Source organism: Carettochelys insculpta, chromosome 2 (assembly GCF_033958435.1).
Source record: "Carettochelys insculpta isolate YL-2023 chromosome 2, ASM3395843v1, whole genome shotgun sequence".
NCBI classification, from domain to species: Eukaryota; Metazoa; Chordata; order Testudines; family Carettochelyidae; genus Carettochelys; species Carettochelys insculpta.
In genome coordinates, this window is record NC_134138.1 from 161,725,669 (window position 1) to 161,739,528 (window position 13,860).

Here is a 13,860-nt window from a genome sequence, read left to right on the forward strand (position 1 = left end):
TTTTAAATGAAATTTCTATGTCACGGAAGTAATCTTGATTTTCCATAGGCTTATAAGCTAGTAAAGGGGTTTCTATAGAGTAACTTCAATAAGTTTAATAATATGCAAGTTTTTGCTATACTTCTACTTCTGCACCTCAGCATTTATAAGTAAATAGTAGAGACCACAACTGAAAAATATTTACATTTTTTCAATACCATAATTTAATAAAGGATTATCTGTACAGTTTTTTAAAAAAGAACATTTAGTTCAATGCCAAGCACACTGGCAGCAGCACTAATAATTTCGAAAGCATCTTTCTTTTTTTTTTTTTTTTAAAAGGAACTTAATCAGTTTAGAGTAGGGTTGCCACCTTCCCACATTGGCCAGATGTGCCCTGGAATTGAAACAAATCTGGGATATATAAAAAGGCTGAAAAGCCCAGTCCATGGCACAGCAGGGCTAAGGCAGGCTCCCTACTGGCCCTAGCTGTGCACAGCTCCCAGAAGCAACTAGCATATGCAGATTCTAGGCTTAGGGGTGTTTGAGGGTCTGTCTCTGTGTTGCCCTCATGTCGTTCTCCCATGAGAGCCCACTCCTATATCCAAAATCCCCCCCAGAACCCACACCCCTTCCCCCACGCCACACCTCATCCCCCTGCTGCAGGCTCAGCCCAGAACCCCCTTCCATACTGAATCCCTCTGTCCCACCCCAGTGAAAGTGAGTGAGGAGGCGGGAGAATGAATGAAGAAGAGGCATGCAGTGGGTAAAGCATCAGAGAAGGGCCAGGGCAGGGGAAGAGCAAGGGTTTGGGTTAGGTTTATACAATTATAAAGTTGGCAATCCTAGTTAAAAGCGCCTGAAAATATTTACCTTAGATTACTCTAATTAAAGCTATTGCTTTTGTCACTCACCTTTTCCTATTCTAAAAGCTTCATATAAAAATGAACAAGGCACTCTTATTTCACAATAAGTGTGCACACCTAGATGTATTCAGGAATCAGTTAATTCCACATATAGACATGGGAAAATTTAAGGTTCCAGTTGCAGAACCTTCTCATAGGTCTGAATGTTATGGCACATTTGTATTTTTTTTAAAGAAACTTAATCCGTAAATTAACAAATTCCTTTGAGTGAGAAACAAAGAGTAGCCCAGTTGTTTGCTTGTACGTGTGGGAGTGTCTGAGGTATGAGAGTTTCGCATGTTGGGAAAGTGTTCCCTTGATGGTGAAGTTAAAAAGTGTTTTTCAGTACTGGGATAAATTTTTTATCTTGATACAAACTGCAACCACAGTCAATTCAGTCTGCCTTAGACAGACTACAGAACAGCTACAGGTTGAACCTCTCTAATCTAGCACTACCTCATCCAGCAAACATCCATAATCTGGCATGATTTTAGATGGATGACCACTTATCATGGGTGTACCCAAGTTTCCTGTGGTGCTATGAGTTTGTTTACAGCCACCAGTCATGGCTCCCAGTGTTCTGTGCTGTTGTTTAGCTATAATTTACCCCTAAATGTCTTCTAAGCAGTAGAATTATTGGTAATGCTTCTAGACAATATTGATCTTCATGGTCTGACAAATTCTCTTATTCGGCACCAGTCGGGTCCAGAACTGTAAAGATCCAACCTCTATTGCAAATTATAGCTATGTATTTTGTGTATTCATTAGAAAGCTTAAGGTTGTTTTATTTTATTTTTTTTCCAGTAGCCAATTTATCAGCCTAACCCTGATCGCTCAATTGGTGTCATGGACCTTGTTTATCCAGGCAATGTCCGAGCCAGCATCTTTTATCATTTAGTCATATTGGCATGATATTTCATTTCTACTGTTGTGTCACGGTCAGTGCATGGCCATTCAGCCAACCAACCCTCCTCCATTAGCCAGGCTTGGGGCTGGCATGGAACCTCCAGAGTCTTCATGGCGGAGTTGGGTTGGGTCAATAAGTTAGCTACTGAAAAAAAAAATTCCAACTGACACACATACTATCAATTGGAACATGGAATGTCCGAACATTGTGGGCAACTGGAAAATTACAGCTGCATTGGAAGGCGATGGAGAGATACCGGTGCAATATACTTGGACTGGCGGAGATGCGTTGGACGGCATCAGGAGAGATGTGTGGTTATGAAGTCATTTGGTCAGAGAATGAAACAAAGCATGAGGTAGGAGTCAGATCCTTCTTAGCAAAAGAACTAGAGGAGCATTGTTAGGATAGAAATCAGGAGGTTCAAAAACGATGGTAGCCAGAGTCGAAGCAAAACTGTTCAACATCTCAGTCATTCAGGTGTATGCACCCACACAAAAGAGTAGGGAAGAAGAGACTGAGCTACTCCATAAAGACTTGACAAAGACGCTGGAGGAGATACCGAAGAGAGATGTCTTGATCATTGTACGAGATTGGAAACGCGAAGATTGGAACAGATAACGAAGGTTGGGAAGGTTTGGATACAGAGAAAGAAACGAACGAGGTGAGAAACTACTAGAGTTTGCTATGGATCACCAGATGGTGATCTGCAACACGAGATTCCAACAGAAAGACTGTAGAAAGTAGGAAGTGGACATGGCGATTGAATGACAGGAAGTCCAAGAACATGCTAGATACGATTTTGATAAGATGAGTAACATCAGTACAGCAGTGCCGAACTTTCAAAGGAGCGCATATAGACTCGGACCACAGTCTAGTAATTGCAAACATCAAGATAAAACTCAGAAGAAAGTGTAAGACACAGTTTAAGAAAAGAAGAGATGTGGTGAGGCTAGGTGAGGGAGAAACAGGGAATGCATACAGAGCAGCACTCAAAGAGAAGATTAAGAATATTGCCACAGAGAAAGATCTAGATAAGAGAGTCTGAGGGATAGCCACGGTGATATCAGCAATTGAACAGACTATTCCAGAAGAAAAGATCAATAAGAAGTGGATTACACAGGAGACACCAAAGTTGGTCCAAGGAAAGAGAACATTGAAGATCAGAAGGGGTGTTTCCGAGCGGGTGGGACAGCAATATATAGGGTGAAATGCAATGAGGTAAGGAAAGTGGCCAGAAGGGATAAGGTGAAATCATTAGAGGAGCAGTGTGAAGATATACAGAGGTATTACAGCAAATGTAAGACCAAAGAGGTGTGTAAGATGATTAGGAGTATTAATAGGAAGTGGCAGCCGAAGCAGATGGTGATCAAAGACGGGAACTAAGAGGTACTCATGAGCAAAGAGAAGATTGCACAGTGATGGACGAGATATTGCACCGATCTGTACAAAGCACAGTTGGACTCAAGTGTCTCAGAGACTGATCAAAGAACTGAAAGAGATCTCTCCACTGAGCATCAAGAGTGAGAGGGATATTTTGAAGGAGGAAGTAGAAAGACCAGTGAAATGACTAAACAGCAATAAGAGCCCTGGAAATGATAAGATCACGGGAGAGATGATTAAATATAGCAGAGAAAGTATGATTCAGGAAATACACCTACTACGTAATATAGCATGGAAAGAAGGGAAGGTACCTAAAAAATGAACAAGATGTGTGCTAGTGACAGTACACAAAAAAGGAAGTGCATTGGGGTGCAAGAACTACAGAATGATTGCCCTTACAAGTCATCTTGGCAAGATGCTGATGATGATTCTGATGGAAAGACTAAAATCACAGATAAAAGAATATCTAGGGGATGAGCAAGCAGGGTTCAGGAAAGATAGAAGTCCCATACAGAAGATATTGGCACTAAAACTGATAGCAGAGAAAGCTTGATGAAAGAACATCTACATTTGCTTTGTCGATTTGCAGAAGGCATTTGACAGTATAAATCAGAAAGTGACTTGGGTGATGTTGGACTTAGAACCATAGACTCATAGAACACTAGGACTGGAAGGGACCTTGAGAGGCCATCGAGTCCAATCCCCCTGCTCGAATGGCAGGACCAAGTACTGTGTAAACCATCCCTGATAGACATCTATCTAACCTGTTCTTAAACATATCCAGCGATGGAGATTCCACAACCTCCCTTGGCAATTTATTCCAGTTTGACTACCCTGACGGTTAGGAACTTTTTCCTAATGTCCACCCTAAACCTCCCTTGCCACAGTTTAAGCCCATTGCCTCTTGTTCTATCCTCAGAGGCCAAGAAGAACAAGTTTTCTCCTTCCTCCTCATGACTCCCTTTTAGATACCTGAAAACCGCTACCATGTTTCCCCTCAATCTTCTCTTTTCCAAACTGAAGAAGCCCACTTCTTTCAGCCTTTCTTCATAGGTCACATTCTCTAGACCTTTAATCATTCTTGTTGCTCTTTGCTGGACCCTCTTTAATTTCTCCACGTCTTTCTTGAACTGCGGTGCCCAGAACTGGACACATTACTCCAGCTGAGGCCTAACCAGCACAGAGTAGAGCGGAAGAATGACTTCTCATGTCTTGTTCACAACACACCTATTAATGCATCCCAGAATCACGTTTGCTTTTTTTTTCGCAACAGCACAGTTGAGTCATATTTAGCTTGTGGTCCACTATAACCCCTAGATCTCTTTCTCCTACAGTCATTCCTAGACAGTCTCTCCCCATTCTGTATGTGTGAAACTGATTGTTCCTTCCCAAGTGAAGCACTTTGCATTTGTCCTTATTAAACTTCATCCTGTCTACCTCAGACCATTTCTCCAAATCATTTTGAATTTTTACCCTATCCTCCAAAGCAGTTGCAACCCCTCCCAGCTTGGTATCATCTGCAAACTTAATAAGCATACTTTCTATGCTAATATCTAAATCATTAATTAAGATATTGAACAGAACCGGTCCTAAAACAGACCCCTGCGGAACCCCACTTGTTATACTTTCCCAGCAGGATTGGGAACCATTAAGAACTACTCTCTGGGGACGGTTATCCAGTGAGTTACACGCCCACCTTATAGTAGCCTCATCTAAATTATATTTGCCTAGTTTTTTGACAAGAATATCATGCAACACCGTATCAAATGCTTTACTAAAGTCTAGGTATACCACATCTACCACTTCTCCCCTAGCCACAAGGCTCGTTATCCTGGACTTGTATGGAGTAGATAGCAGACTGATATGGTTGTTAAAGGATATCAATGACAATGCAGATGCTATGGTGAGAACATGTGGAGAGTTGGCAAGTTGGTTTAGAACGAGCAGAGGTACGAGACAAGGACATCCGATATTGACAAGTATTCTCATCATGCATCTAGAGAGGGAGAGAGGGATAAAATTAAGGAAGTGGTAGAAGGGATATCTGCACGGGATAAGAATTAACAACTTGAGATTTGCAGATGATATAGTTATTATTGAGGGAGGTGAGGAGAAGTCAGCGAAAATGGTACAGGTGCTAAACGAAGAAGGGAAGCAGTACGGACTGATTATGAACATGGATAAAAGAAAAAATGCTATTTGGAGATAAGGAAATAGAAAGGAAGATCAGTGTAGATGGGATTGAACTAAAGAACATAGAGAGGTTCACGTATCTGGGGAGGAACATAACATACGATCTAGACCATGGTTTCCCTAACTGGGGGGGCTTGAAGAAATTCTAGGGGGGCGTGTGAGATGACCCACCTGCCCCATCATTCCCCTCCAAGAAAGAGCCAGCCTTTGCTTCTGGCTCTCAGCCCGTCATTTTACATGGGTGACCCGGCACAGCCGCTATAAAAAGCAGGCAGCTGGTAAAGACCCACATGCAAAGGTGAGTGCATGTGTGTTGCGGGGGGTGAGGAGGAAGAGGATGGGGTTAGATGAGGGGATGAGTGTGCCTGGCTCAGGTGAGGGGGATGGGGTAAGAGTTGGGGAGCTGGAGGTGCCTGGCTTTGTGGGAAGGGAGGGGCTCAGATGGGTAGATTCTCCTGGGGCTTGTGGGGCTTGGTTGGCTGGCTGGCTTATGGGACTTGTGGGGCTTGGTCAGCTGGCCCTGGCATCGCAGGCTCAGGCTGGCAGGTGGGCAGCTGGCCCCAGCATCGCAAGGCTTGAGCAGCTGGGGCTGGTGGCTGGTCCCAGCATTGCAGGGCTCTGAGAGCGTGGCCTGGCAGGTGGGCAGCTTAGGTGGCTGGCCCACAGCTGCTGCAGGCAGCTGGCTCGGATGTGCAGGGCTCAGGCGGCCGGCGGGTGGGTGAGTAGCTGGCCCCAGCAGCGCAGGGCTTGGGCAGGCAGCTCTGGCAGCACAGGTCTCAGGCGGGTGGTGTGGGCAGCTCTGGTGGCTAGCATGGGGCTCAGGCAGCTGGCCAGATAGGGCTGCACCAGGCATCCACAAGAGCCAAGGAAAACCATTTGTGCTTCTTTTTAATTTTAAGTAACACTTTTATATCAAGTTTTTGTGTTTATTTTAAATTACAAATTGAATTTTTTGTTGAAAGGCGGAGTTGGATGATGGTAAAGAAGAGGTGGGGGTATGAGGGTTTCTCAAAAATCAAAAGTGGGGACATGATGCTGAAAAGTTTGGGAACCACTGATCTAGATTGTAAGAAGGAGATAGAGACTAGCATAGTGAAAGCAAGAGCGAGTTGGAAGGTGATGGATAAGATCTGGAAAAACAAAGCAATTAACTTAGGAATGAAGATGGACATCTTGAAAATGTGTATTCGGCAGCATGTTGTACAGATGTGAGATGTGGGTGATAAAGAAAGATTCAAAGAGAAGAATATTGGCATTCAGAGGAGCTGTTAGAGAAAGATCCTGAGAATTGGACGGATGCACCAATGAGGAATTCTATACGAAGATACAGCTGAAAGAGAACCTACTGTGGAAGGTTATACAACATAAGTTACAGCTATTCGGGCATATTGGCAGAACAAACAACGAATTATATGGGATGGTACAGCCAAAAGAGAACCTACTACAGAAGGTTATGCAATGCAAGTTACAGCTATTTGGGCATATTTGCAGAATGAACAATGAATGAAAAATCAAGACCCTGGTATTCGGCATAATGGAAGGTTCAAATAGGAGAGGCAGACCCCACAGAGAATGGGTAGATGATACAGTAGATTGGTGCAGAACTAGTCTACAGAAACTAAGCAGCTCCACACTGGACAGAGAAAGATGGAAGGAAACAGTGAGAGAGGTATCAGGTACCAATGGGCGCTGAGCCCATGGTTGATGATGATGATGACGTTATTTCCCTACTCGTAAGACTGCTGTTTTGTAGAATTAAAATTGTTTTGAGCTTTCAGAACAATGAACCTGAATAGGTATGCATTTATACGCACACAGTAAAATGCAGGGCTAGCGACAGACTTCACCAGGCACTGGGGTGCTTGGCTTCTGGACCCCTGGAAGGGGCAGGCTATAGGCAGCCAGCCCTCAGTGCTGCCTGGGCCACACTGCACTCCACCACCCACTTTCCCTGCTGCAGCATAGAAAGGTGTGTGCATGCTTTTTATTAAACAGAAGGACAGAAACCAGAATTGAGAAAGGAATAGAAAGGAAGAAATACATGGTGTAAATTTGCTTTCTGTACAATATAGTGCTCTATTTTTCACCTGACAACTAATTTCAACTAGTGCTGGAAAAGTTAAGATTCTCTTTTTGTCCCTGTTTTTCTGTAGTCTGAAAGTTACTCTCTAATGAATTCCACGGTCACCAAGGTTAGACTCAACTCCTTTAATAGTGGCAGAGGATTTTTTTTTTTTGAATCAGTCAAGTGAATTTTAAAGATTTGACCTGACAACCTTCAAACCCTATGCCATGATTACACAGTATAGGTCCATAACGCCAAATATCAATGGCCATTATGGCTTTCTTCCATTCTAAAAGCTCCATTGGGTTATTACTGGTCAGGTGCAGCTATGTTTTGTACAGCTGACTGCAGGGCCATCACTTCTCAGTTCTTTTTGTATTAGGTGTAAAGAGGGCAAGAGCCAGGAGCCCTTTCTCAGTAAGCTGGACATATTAATTTCTTTGGTGGCTACCTCTTCTCCTTTCCCCACCCACCCTATTGTTGTTCTACCCCAGAGTACATAGACATGCAATTTCTATTTTTTATTTTTATGGTGTGCATGAAATTTTTTGAGTTCTTACAAAAATAGACCTATTACAGACTACAAAAATTAAGCCACATTTGTGGTTTCTACTTATGAATAACATGAGGTATCTGACTTATAACTGTCAAGTGCAGCCCTATTTGTTTACTATAATGCTGTTTGGTATAAAGGTGCAGAGTTAAGTCAGCTGAGGATGGCTTCGCACATCTGTAGGAAGGCAGACAATAGCTTTGGGTAATCCAATCACCGATGTACTTAAACGCAGAGGTAAGTTCCTTTGAAAGTTTATGCCTACCACACTGATCAACTGTCTGGGGTGGAATGGCAGAATTCCATTCAGAAAAATACAGGTGCTGGGTATGGTACCTGGAAAGGTGCCCTTACAGAGGGAGAGTAAGCCAGTCAAAGATACAGTTTATATTAGGATAAAGACTGTAGGCCAAGCTGTTTTTGAGACAGTGTTACAAATGTTAATTTTCAAAGTGTGAAAGATCTCTAATATTTCAGATTCATCTCTTTACCACCCAACTGTCTGTCTCTAAAAAGTTCCCCACCCCCAACCCAAGAGGAGCACAGAAAATTTCAGGTTGACTGGCTCAATGTAGAAAAAAAGAGAGAAAGGGGCAGGGGGAACCCCTCAGATTTGTCAGATGTAACTTTTAAATTATTTACAACTCTAATTATGGAGATACTATTGTCTGCAAAAAGTATAACTTTACAGAGAGTTCAAGACCAAATGTAATGCACACATGGAATGTTCAGTTACAAATATACATAAGCATATGACTCAGACATATGAATAGATCACAACTGGGAAATTCCAAGTATTTCTGTCCCTAATCCCAAATCTCAGCCAGGCTTCTTAACTGTTTTCAAAATATTTCCAACTTGTATGGTGTTTGCAATATGGTCATGTCCCCTTTCTAGAAATACTGTAATAACACCAACAACTTAGGATATGCTAGGTATAGCAAGAGGCAGCAAGGCACTTACGTTTCGGCAACAGCAAACTTTAAAAGTTGATTTTTGCATGACTTTTATTAAATTAATATTTACAAAATATAGTAAATGCATAACATTCAGCTAGTTTACACATAATATCAATGTTAAAAAGCCCATCATATCAGTCCTGAATTACAAAAACTTAATTACATAAAAGCATACCCTTTCTTTCAGTTGTACTTTCATTCAAGTAAATATACATACTACATTTAAAAAAAATAGGTATTTGGACCCCTTACTGTCCATCAATAAAAGGGACTATAATAAATTTATCTCCGTTCAGTTAAGGGCAGAACTCCTGCAGTGAACTATCTGATATGACAGTTAAGATCCTTTGTTGTTTCCAAATTAAGTGTTTTTGGTGTGTTAAGAAACAATATTTTAAGATACAGAGAACAATAGCCCCTCTCTACAGACCAGGATGTCAGGGGAGCCAAAACACGAAAACAATCACAATTCATGAAGCTGTGTCATTGCTAAAAAATAAATATCCCTCCTTAAGGATGTTCTATATATTAATAACAGCACACATCCTACTTCTAATATGGTTCTATAACACAATTTGTGATTTTCCTATTGAAAGTTATTCGCTGCTATATTTTTTTTTAAAAATGAAGGCAATATTTGGCATTGATGTTGACAACATGATATGGTAGCTAGGCAAATTTTACAAATGTGCATGGTAGTATTATACAAATATCCTCACAGAAAAGAGGACAAAATTGAGGTTTCTGCCACTTGACAAAAACTTTATAAAGATGTTACAAAAGTAAAACAAAAAAAAAATATTGTACACATTAGTTACTGGTGGCATTTGCAGGTTCAGGAGATTGAAGAAATTCATAGGGGTCATGTACCATGTCCTGTTGTTCTCCTACACTCAGATGAGAAGGACTTCCTGTTGTAAAAGAAAAATAGTAGTCAGAGAAATCTAAAAGGGGAGTTTTAAAGATGTAAAACAACACTGGTTATTTAATATGTCCTTTCCACCCTTCCCTCATGGCCTAAAGTAATATTTTCGGAAGACCTAAATGATATACATACCTAAATCCTATTTTAAAAAGTGATTTAGTCTCTAAAAGCATGAGTCATAACAAAAGTCAGTGGGAGTACAGGCTTGTGAAATCAGAACTTAGGTGCTTGGAAAAGTCTGTCTCTATTCTATTATTGTAACTTGCTAAAATGATGTAATTAAAATATCTATGGAAAGTTCCTTACCCTCTTTTAAATAAAACTGCAGAAAATTATTAAGATGTGGTATCAGCATATAACTTTCTTACCCCCTTAACCTTTACAACTAATAATGCAGAAGTTATTAAAAAGACCCAGCAGAAGTGGATTTCCTATGGACTAACGCTTGAATCAGTGGAGAGACACATAACTGAAAGGAATGCTTGTCTCGTTTATGATTGTTTTGTTGCTAGGAGAGGAAATAAGAAAGTTTTGTTTATTATATGATTTAAGATTGCTTCCTCAATTAAGCAAGATAAACATCAACTCTGATTATTTAGTACTTGATGTAACCAAGTTGTTAAAATAGTAAGTGCCCATCAGTTTAACAGGATTATGTTAGTACCTCATCAAATCTGATTTTTGTTGTTTTTTTAAACTCTTAGTAGATTTTGCAAACCAATGCATATTTAATTAGGTCTCATTATTTCATTTCATTACATACGATCAGATTCTCTGTAAAAAATATTTTGCTCTGTCCGATGGTGATTTGGTAACTATCTCATTCGTTAATAATAATTCACTTCCATTTCAGTTCTAAAATATCTTCTTTATATGCATTCAAATGGAAATTTGTGGATTATTTATTTTCTCATCTCAATTCTTATAGAACAGTTTTCTTGCTCAACTCTTAATAAAATGGTCTGCTTCATTTCAGCACTGTCCCATAGCTATCTAAAGATAATGTAGGCCTTAACATTTTAAACACAGAGCTGAGGGATATACTGTGAATGTTATTCAAACATCAGTTTGATTTACAGGTCATTTTATTTATGCTTAATCTGAAACTTGAGTCAGTTTAATTAAATTATTTTTAACACTCAGGAGTTCATAGGCAAATAAAAAGTCTTAATGCTCACATACCTATATAGACATTTTAGGACTAAAATCTGGTATAGCAGTCTGCACACTATGCTTTATCCAACTAATATTTAAATGGGAGTTTATAAAATTAGAACATATATTTCCAGTAAGGTATTATTTTGTCTGAAAATTAGGGAATTTAAATTAGAATAGTGGTGTTGCAATGGTTAGGATTACCTAGATGATGCTGATCTCTTTCAGAGGTGTTGGAGAGGGAGCTGAGGTTAGATGAAGGCCTGGATCCCACTCTGTCAGTTTGAGCCTCATGAAGGTCCTGCAATAGTTTAGTGGTTTCATCCAAATGTAAATGATTATCATCATGATCAAGCTCCTTCTTCACTTTCCCTAGGAACACCAAACAACAAAAAAGAACAACAGGTACAGATTCAGCATATTCCCAAATGAATGATTAGAAAAAAGTTAATTTTTAAGAAAAGAGACATTTCCCAATAAAACGCATTATAGAATAAAGCTAGGGAAAGTCACACACTTGGAACCTGCTGAATGTACAAGGCAGTGGGTGTTCCATTTTTATCTGAGGGTTTAAAGAGAAATTCCTGTTACACCTTAAATAGGAAAAAAATGAACTCACTTCTAGCAAAACTGTGCTTTGGAAAAACAGACACTGAGAACTTCCCCTGTAAATGAGAAATGTGACACACCAAAATCCCTGTACAATATAGAAATAGTTTAGGAATAGTGCAACTGATAGCAAGATAAACACCTAGAGGCCTTAAAAAAACTTTTGTTTAAGTTGTGTCAGAAGATAAGTGTATGTTGTTACTGCTAGAAAAACATTTTTGGAGCAATCATAATCACAACTAGTTACTGCTTTTCCAAAGGCAGTATCTTCTACTTAAAAAAATGCAAAAGTCTAGTAAAACATTCAGTCTATTTTTTGACCTTCTGCAGCCTTGCTCCCACTTTTAATTCTACTAATTATGAAGCACAGTGAATCTTCTCACACGATTAATTAACAATACCTTAAAATGATAAGCAGAACTTGTTTCACTGACAATGGTGTGTTGGAAGAGATTCTACAATCATCCTTTCAAAATATTTCAATTGCGGTCAACATTTCTGTGCCGCTTAAAAAAGAATGGCTGTGAACAGTGGGTGGGTGGTTTGATAGACAGAGGTAAAAAAAGAAGCTTGGTGAATCTCCTGTGCTGGACTAAGACAACATCTATGTAGCTTAGAACTTCTCAAACACTTCAGCAACCCGCAATGATAGTCCAGCAAAACACATAGCTAAACCATAGCAGAATGCTTAAAGGACAATGGCATTAGATCACTTACCCAGTGAACTTAACATGGAAATATCAAGAGACACATCTGAATATGGTTTCACAGACAAAAAATCCAAAACAGAAGTGTTGTCTCCAATTGATTCTCCAACCTGATTAAAATATAGTAAAGAGGAGAAAAAGACTCAAACGATGATAACGACTACCACACCAAGTGTGGTTCTTCAAAGTGACTACTTGCACAGATCCTCACTTTAGAAGCCTGCAACAGTGCATGACATTTGCACTGTTGACAGCCATGTTTCTTAAACTTTGAGACCACAGAACACCAAACAATAATATTTTTAATGTGGAACACCTCTGAAAATTTTCTTCAAAAAATGGTTGTCAGACCAAAACAAAACCAAAACAGCAACATAAACAGCAAAACCAAAATGAAGTAATTTAATCAGGTATCACAGCAATGAAGTAGTAACATTGTAGCTGGTTTTAATACATTAATCATTTAATCTCAGAAGGGAGATAAAAGGAAAAGGAGTGCAGGCCCAATGAAGGCTGCTATCCAGAGAGCTCTGAGGATGAACGTTTCACCTACAATGGGAACCATGGCATCCTGTGTTTCAAGACAGCCATTTCAACATTTATTTTGTAAATCTGACAGACAGGTGAAACTTGTATGTATTACCTTCAGTGATGCAGACTGGTTCACAGAATATATTCTAAAGTTGACTAGAGAATGATCATTTCCACCACCTTCAAATGAAATCCTTAGCAATACCCTTCAGTGCTGACTGCCAAGGAATACAACATTATTATTTGTTGTCACCATGGGTATATATATCTACACTGCAGATGGAAATGCAGATAGACATGTAACTAACTGCTGGAGTTAGATATCCAAAAACGCACCCAGAGAGCCAGGCTGGCGCTATAGTCCCACTGCTACTGTATAAACATGTTTGATGAAGCACAGCTAGCGTGTGTGTAGTGGCTGGTTATAAGTGTTGGGCTGCAAATGCAACTTTTTTAAAGAAAGGAAAACACAGTTAGGCATGTGTTTGGAAACAGAATTACACGGATTTATAGACATTAAGAAATACAGTGCAATTCGTCTTCCATTAATGGCCATAGGGTCCTCACTTTTGGACTGTTCTAAGTTTTCAAAAGCTAAAACAATTCTGTTTCTCGCTTTACTGCAGCCTATGCACGACCCACACTGGCAGAACAGGTTAAGTCCCAGGGCAGAGCTTGTCCTGACTGCAGGCCAATGGGAGTGGGGGGCCCAAAGCAGCTTCAGCACCTGGACCTCATAGTAAGTATTGGAATTATATATAAAGAGTCAAGTCCACATCTGAGTCTCCCCTGCACAGTACAGTCAATCAGAAAGTCCCAAAAGCGATTACAAAGTTTTGTGCAAAATTGTTGGAGATATCCCGTATAATCTCTCTAATCCAGCACTCTGATCTCACAATATCCATAGTCCAGCATGATTTTAGTTAGCCAGATATTCCCTTACCATGGATGTGGCCCATTTTCCTGTGGTCCCATAGACTTTGCTTACAGCC

At 40.1% G+C, this 13,860-nt stretch overlaps 1 protein-coding gene across 5 annotated transcripts in view; it reads right to left on the bottom strand.

The window, feature by feature from the left end:
* Window positions 1-8,971: 8,971 nt before the first annotated feature.
* The window catches only part of BRD9 (bromodomain containing 9), a 51,740-nt gene continuing 46,851 nt past the window's right edge, over window positions 8,972-13,860 (bottom strand). For all 5 annotated transcript variants that reach the window (XM_074987939.1, XM_074987938.1, XM_074987937.1 and 2 more), the window contains 3 exons: window positions 12,348-12,447; window positions 11,226-11,393; window positions 8,972-9,852 (listed from right to left, as the gene is read on the bottom strand). In XM_074987939.1, coding sequence (XP_074844040.1) covers window positions 9,752-9,852; window positions 11,226-11,393; window positions 12,348-12,447 — 369 coding nt within the window. In that variant the 3' untranslated portion in view covers window positions 8,972-9,751. The remainder of the gene's footprint in view (window positions 9,853-11,225; window positions 11,394-12,347; window positions 12,448-13,860) is intronic.